This window comes from Saccostrea echinata, unplaced genomic scaffold, assembly GCF_033153115.1.
Source record: "Saccostrea echinata isolate AGI-Se365-2 ecotype Australia unplaced genomic scaffold, CSIRO_AGI_Sech_v1 ptg000017l, whole genome shotgun sequence".
NCBI lineage: Eukaryota > Metazoa > Mollusca > Bivalvia > Ostreida > Ostreidae > Saccostrea > Saccostrea echinata.
The window spans coordinates 3485596-3492564 of NW_026889766.1; the positions used below are offsets into that span (position 1 = coordinate 3485596).

At 31.9% G+C, this 6969-nt stretch overlaps 1 protein-coding gene across 1 annotated transcript; it reads left to right on the top strand.

Annotated features, from left to right (window-relative positions):
- The first annotated feature begins 840 nt into the window (after positions 1-840).
- LOC133189333 (multiple epidermal growth factor-like domains protein 10) lies at positions 841-1812 on the top strand. Its single transcript, XM_061324722.1, has 3 exons — positions 841-922; positions 1144-1324; positions 1539-1812. Exons 1-3 carry the CDS (start codon positions 874-876, stop codon positions 1708-1710), a joined length of 402 nt encoding a protein of 133 aa, XP_061180706.1. The 5' UTR covers positions 841-873; the 3' UTR covers positions 1711-1812.
- Positions 1813-6969: the final 5157 nt, after the last annotated feature.

Genomic DNA, 6969 nt, shown 5'->3' on the forward strand with positions numbered 1-6969 from the left:
TATATATATATATATATATATATATATATATATATATATATATATAACAAAAATACTGAAAATCCATATCAATGTTTCTTGTAATTTATTTTCTTCAGTTGAACGCTGCATAGAATTCTACACATGAACTTTTTATTTACCACACTTGATAACATTAAAAATAAATTTGTAAATAGGGGAGATTTTACTTAATAGAAAACCACCTAATAATATTTTCCATCAAGTAAAATTAACCTGATCAAAATTATACCAGTATTTTATAACAATCTGAATAAATGTTCAACTATTATATTTGCAAAAGTTGCGTGTAAAAACTTGTACTGTTGACTTGTTATCCCTAACTTTTGATTGATTTATTGATTGTTTAATGTTTTACGCCGAATCGGCACTATTTCAGCCATATATCGGTGACCCTTGTATTCTCATATCCTATCTGATAGATAAAATTTAAATGGTAGTCAAATCAAGTGATGTTATTTGGAGACAATCAACTTCTTTGGTACTAACATGAGATAAAGATATGACAGTATGTCCCAGATATCATTATGATGAAATTTTTGTCAACCAATTCCGTTGGTTGAGACATTAAATGGTGCCCAATGTCAAGGAATGCAACGCCTTTGGCATGCATATTTCGTTTCTCTGGTTTTCGAGAAAGAGTAGGCTCACTGGAGGCCGCAAAAGAAACCCAAAAACTAAAAAAACGGACCACTGAACTTTTTTATAACCATATATAGCTGAAAGATTGCCAACTACGTGTTAAACAATAACAATAAACTTTTGCTATTGTTAGTTTTTGCAGATATTTTGAAAGTAAAGTCTATATGATTATGTTTATAGTTTCAGATAAGGAATCGATGCTATTAACACAGAATGATTCTTACAAGTTTTTTGATTGCTTTTGCTGTTCTTGTTTCTGAAGGTACGCTACACAGCCATCAAAACAGTGAATTTTTTAGTATTGAAATAAAATCCAATCTACTTAGAATTAAAGAAAAACTTGAAAGGATTAATTAGTTTTGGTAATAGAAAGAAGAAGAGCATAAGATATGACAAACAATTATGCATAGCTTACTGTAGGCAGCAAATGGATTCTTAGTTTCTCAATTAATTTGTTTTTGTTTCTTCAAACAATGAATTAAGCATGTCGGACTGGTTTCTATGGCTGGAAATGCAACCAGATGTGTAGTTTTTTCTGTGGCGGTGATGGCTCCTGTAGTAAATATACAGGATACTGTACCTTCGACTGCTTGCCAGGACGCACTGGTTTGGAATGTAGAAGCTTCTGTCCTTTTAACTGTGGTGGATCCGGAAATTGTAACAAGTATGCATCAACCATTAGTGATAAAAATCCTGCATTAAAATCTGGCAAAAATGAATGAATTTGTGTTTCCTAATGCTACAATTATGTCAGTAATAATGCTCCATTATAATCATAAATAAATACAATTATTAGAAAAAAAATAATCATATAATTTTAGCAGCATAGAACAAAAATCCATTTGAAATGGATCATTTTATTCTCAGTTTTTACACAGGTATACGTCATCTTGTCTGAATGGATGTAAGGCAGGGTACACAGGATCGTCATGTAGATTCTTATGTTCGTTTAACTGTGGAGGAGATGGCAGTTGTGATCAAAATACGGGTTCTTGTCTTCAAGGGTGCAAAAATGGATACTCGGGATCTACATGTTATTGGAAATACTAATAAGAGAAATTTCTCCTTTAACAAAATTTCATCAACAATTTAAAAAAAATATATTATTTTTACTGTGTTCAAAAAAGCAATAAAATATTTATGACAGATGTTTTTATCAACTCATATCAGTACATGTATGACGATCGTTTGCAAAGCTTGCTCATCTAATTTACAAATGCGCCATTTGTTGCAATTTTTTCAAACATGTCACAATTCGTACATGTGTGAGTACCATGAATCTTTCGTAGTTTAAATCTCCAGTCAAGCAGAGTAGGATTTGGAGCAGGAAAGGCATTACAAAAGTCACGCACATAGAAAACTCGTACGCTACAATGAAATACCTCGTCAAAGAAATTATAAAGTTCTACTCATCTAACCAGTTTTGACACATCAGTATAATTTTATATACACGGGTAATACAGCATACTAGACATGTAGGTAAGTTGAATTTAAGTTGGTAACACAATCAGGATTAAATTTTATATTAAATTTCGATGAAACAGTACATTAAAATCATGACGGAGAAGATATTGAACGTTTGTGTTTAGATTCCGCTGATTTTTAACTTCTTTGCATCTTTATGTTGTTTTGCCGAGGAAGGGGGAAGGGAGGGGTAGTGAAATTTGTAGTGAAATTGGTATATATGTTTGAAACAGTTTTAGGGCAGTGCTTTTTGCAAATTCTTCCGGTTTTGTTATTTCGTTTGGATGTACAACTTATGAATGTCTAATCAATGAATAACTATAGAATTCTTGAATAGCTATTCACTAAACTGTTCGGGTGTTATAATCTTAGTGACTCTCAATGTAATTACAAGTAAAAATCAAACAACTGCTGAAACCTGTACATCCTGTATAAGTTATCTTAAGGACAATTAACAGAAAAAAAGTGAAGATAACGAACAGTAATCGATCTCAAAAAATCTTTAAAAAATACAAATCTTTGAAGAGGTTATAAAATACAGAACCCTTGAACTATCATATAAAAGAACAACAGACTTCAAATTATAAGAAGCAGTTTCGATATGTGCCAGCAAGACTCTCAATGCCTACTAGACTAGAAGAGCTACGAAAGTTTATGTTAATAATAAACAAAGCAGAGATAAAATAATCACCCGAGGCCTTGATCTAAGGCTTAGACACCTATGCTCCAAATAGATGTATTCTTTCTGAAGGCAATGTCTAGCATCGAGCTTTATCATTTATCTACAGAGGATTAACTACCCATCACATCCTCTTATCATTTTTCTGAGTCGTCATATAGTATGCTTATATGCCTCACTACTGTTAAGTATTTTTATCTTTTATAGTTCTTAATGTTCATAGTTCTGCAAATGTTGTGTTAACTATGAGAAAAGAATTTTGTCTTGTTAATGTATTTGCTCCTAACTTCGAAAATCCAAGAACTATCTTTTTTTTCAAAAAACGAACTGAAATCCAAATACACATTAAATGAGAAGCATTTTATACTTGTTTACGACTTTAACCGGGGATTTTGTAAAGGAAAAAGATAAAAATGTAAAAGTTTTATTTCTTTTTAATTTTTTTTTTTTTTTTTTTTTTTTTTTTTTTTTGAAGGTGAGTTTATCGAACGCAGGGTCTTATGATTCGACACTTGTCAAGTCGTTCTTTTTTTTTTCTTACTCGACCTCGAAAATGGAAAAATTTGGCGCACTCAAGTTCGTTAGATTTTCCTTCCAACTTGACTATGAATGTTAAATAAAAAGAAAATGAAAATATTTCGATCGATTTAAAAGGTAAATGATTATCCAGTTTCAGCAAAGCTCTGAAATCACAAGAAAATTTACTCCCAGAATCAAAGGCATCATTTACCTCTCACATATATAGCTATTATGATATTACCTCTCACATATTTCTATAACGTCGATCATACCCGTCAACTTTTGTTGTTGTTAGTAATGTACTTTTATGTCGTCAGAGAATATTTAATAAAAGCGAAGTTAAAACTGAAAACATGAACGGTCAGATCATTGTAAAGAAATCCAAGGAAACCTTTTACTTTGGAGACTTTGTTTTAGATTATGACGACAAATATCGAGTTTGTGATCGACCCGAACTGTCTTACATAAATGTTTTGGATCATGATTATGTCAGCAAACTGGAGACTTTAACAAGGCATGTGGACGTGTTCATACTGTTAATATAGTTTTGAAACATAATTATGTAAATTGTGAACTTGTACAAATATATAGAATATAGTGAGAAAGAGAGATCACGTATTTTTCATTATACATGTCATTGTTTTTTAATGATAGTTACAACAGTACCTCTACCTCTCATGCATATTTTTTATGCAAGAGAGGCAGTCCTTAGTTGACCGAGAGTAGTTTGAGCATTCACTATCGTCAGTTAGCCCCACAGATGTTTGATTGGATAAAAAGATGAACTTTACGGAGGCCAGTCGAGTGGGTTATTGTAATTTTTTGTGAGAAAGTTTTGACAAACTTTGGCTACAGTCGGACGGAGGAGGGGAGGGGGGTGGTGTGGTGGTGGTTAGCATGCTGAGAAATTGGACAAACGACGCACACGTGCGCGGGTGAGAGGAACACTGACGTGAAGTTGGCTAGTTCATAAATGAAAATCACGTAATGAGTTTTCTTCAGTTTTTTTTTTAATGTTTTGTTTGTTTGTTTTATTTCTGTTGTTGTTGTTGTTCTTTTTTTTTTTTGGTAAATGTAACGGGTGACGGTAATTTATATTTTTTTGAAGTGTTTCACATAAAACCCTTTGCGCAGCTGATTAACACAATAATTATTAATATTTTGTTACATAAATAAACTCATCTATCCTTGTGTACCCGAAATGTGCTTGGGAAAAGTCATAGTATTACTTGGGTACAATATATTTCGCGAGAAATTTAACTTAACTACAAATTTGAGGGTATTTTCCACACAATATCATAATTTGTATTAACATCACACATTTTTCCCAAGCAAGATTCATTTAGAGAACAACCTCTTCTTACAGATTCCACAAAAATCTCAGATTAATCCTCATTAATCCCCCACGCCTGACTCTTTTATACACACAAAATAAATTTTTCCTTCAACCACGGGTATAAAACAGAGTACATTTCAAAAGTTTATTTTTCGTAGGCATTTTGAACCCGCTGAATTTCAATCATGGGGACGTAAGCGATGTATTTTTAAAATATTCGGACATATAAGATTTCAAACAACTTTTATGACACTTGAATTTTGCAATAGCTACCTAGCATTTACATGTAGTTTGAAATAGAGTGAAATAGAAAGTTCATGACACTCTCCCAGTCATAACATCTCAAGTTGGCAGTGACTTGACGTCATTTTCCATATTTTGGTAGTCCGGAGAAATGAAGGCACAGAGTACACTCTGATATTCTATGGGAGGCCTTAACCTACCTGCGTAGTTCTGAACACTGATTTTAGTGCGCAGTAACCACGATACCCGTCTGAACAGTTTTGGTAATTTTTTGCAATGCAGTCAGAACATTTTCACATATTATGTTTCTTTTTCATTTCAGTATATTATACATTTGCATTTTGGGAGATGATATTCCTTTAAAGTTCACAACTGGAAAATGAACTTATGAAATTTGTCTTTATTCAGAAAATAAAAAATGTGCCAGTCAAAACTGATTCCTTTGAAGCAAAAGAAGGGGAAATCAAGTTGTGATAGACAATTCGGAAACCTATAGAAATAATTAATTCATTTGCAAGATTTTATCAGGATTGAAGCATTTTTAGAAATTTTAAACCTTCTTGAGTTTATATGTGAAAGCTTTTAATTATCCATTGAATGTTAGCCTTTGAATCCTGTTTATATATAATTATTGAGACCCTTTATTTCCCCCTGTGTATTCTCCTACAAATAAACGACAGTATACCGTATAAGTAGAATTTTTAGCGAGACGCAAATTTACCGACTTGTCCTTAAAAATCAGTATTTAATTTAACGAGGCTCAATCTACTTGGGTTGTGCATGTTTTCACGCAGCGTAGTTTTAGATGCGTCACAGTACCTTTGATTGCCATCACAATTGAATACCATATCGTCACAGTTTAAATGACGTCAAATTGCGCTAAAATATTTCGCCATTAATGCATTCCTGGTAGGTTTTGACTGTGCTTGTGCTCATACATTCTGGCATGAAAACTATCAATTCTTGTATTTTAATAAATGTTTTGATTAAAAAACAACTTCGTAACATAATTTATTTTGAGATATTGTGAATTTCTTACATATTAACAAACTTTATAATTATTGCCTTTTAACACCCCCCCCCCCCCATTTTTTCCACTTCTTTTTCTACTAAAACAACATTTTGTATTAGACAAAATGGCGATTAGAGAGAAAATTCTTTCATATTGTAAGGAGCAGTACATTTTGAGTAACATATACAAAACAACAATTATTTCTTGATATTATTTAAATGCGATTTATAAAGTATCTTAGATATAATTTACAGTCCTATTTTGGGTTTGATATGCCCCCATTTCACTACAATAAAGGCTACCTCCTCTTTTCTTTCCATTTGTTTTTAAATAAGGAATGGATATTGCGTAATATATGTGAAAAGCAAAACATTTTACCATTTATTATTATTTTAATTTATCAATTCCATTGTTTTATGTAGTTTTTGTATATAATTGTGTGTAAAACCACGAAAAATGTCCATATTTTGAAATTGCCACCATTCCACTACAATCAAGGCAAGGTAACAAAATTTCGACCAATTTTTTTTAACATGGTACATACAAATATGTATCAAAAAATTCAAAAATATTTGCCGGGCCGTTTTCGTAATTTCCAACTAGATTGGGCCTCGTTAAGCGAGAAGTTCTTTTAGCGATTTTTATTGTGACTAGAAACATAAGGTTACCTCTAATGCGGTGTAAATTGTTAGCAATATTTAAATTTTGCAACCCCAACACCCTCGCTAAAATGCCAAAATTAAATTCCCGCTAAAATTTCAGCTTATACGGTAACATTAAAAGGGATTGTAATGAAAATATTTGAATAAAATCGTAAAACTGGCATTGCATATATGTTTATGCCTTTTATATATCTGCAAATAGTTATATGTGTGTATTCAATTATAAATATATATCGCATGGTGAAAACGCTACTTGATCAGGATACAATCAATGCATACAAATTGCGTCAAATTTTACAAGTGCAAAACGACCAATAACTTGTTTAAACCTTGCTATTTGGGGTTTTCTAACGACACAATCTGCATGCAATAGTAAGTTTGATATCGTTTAATG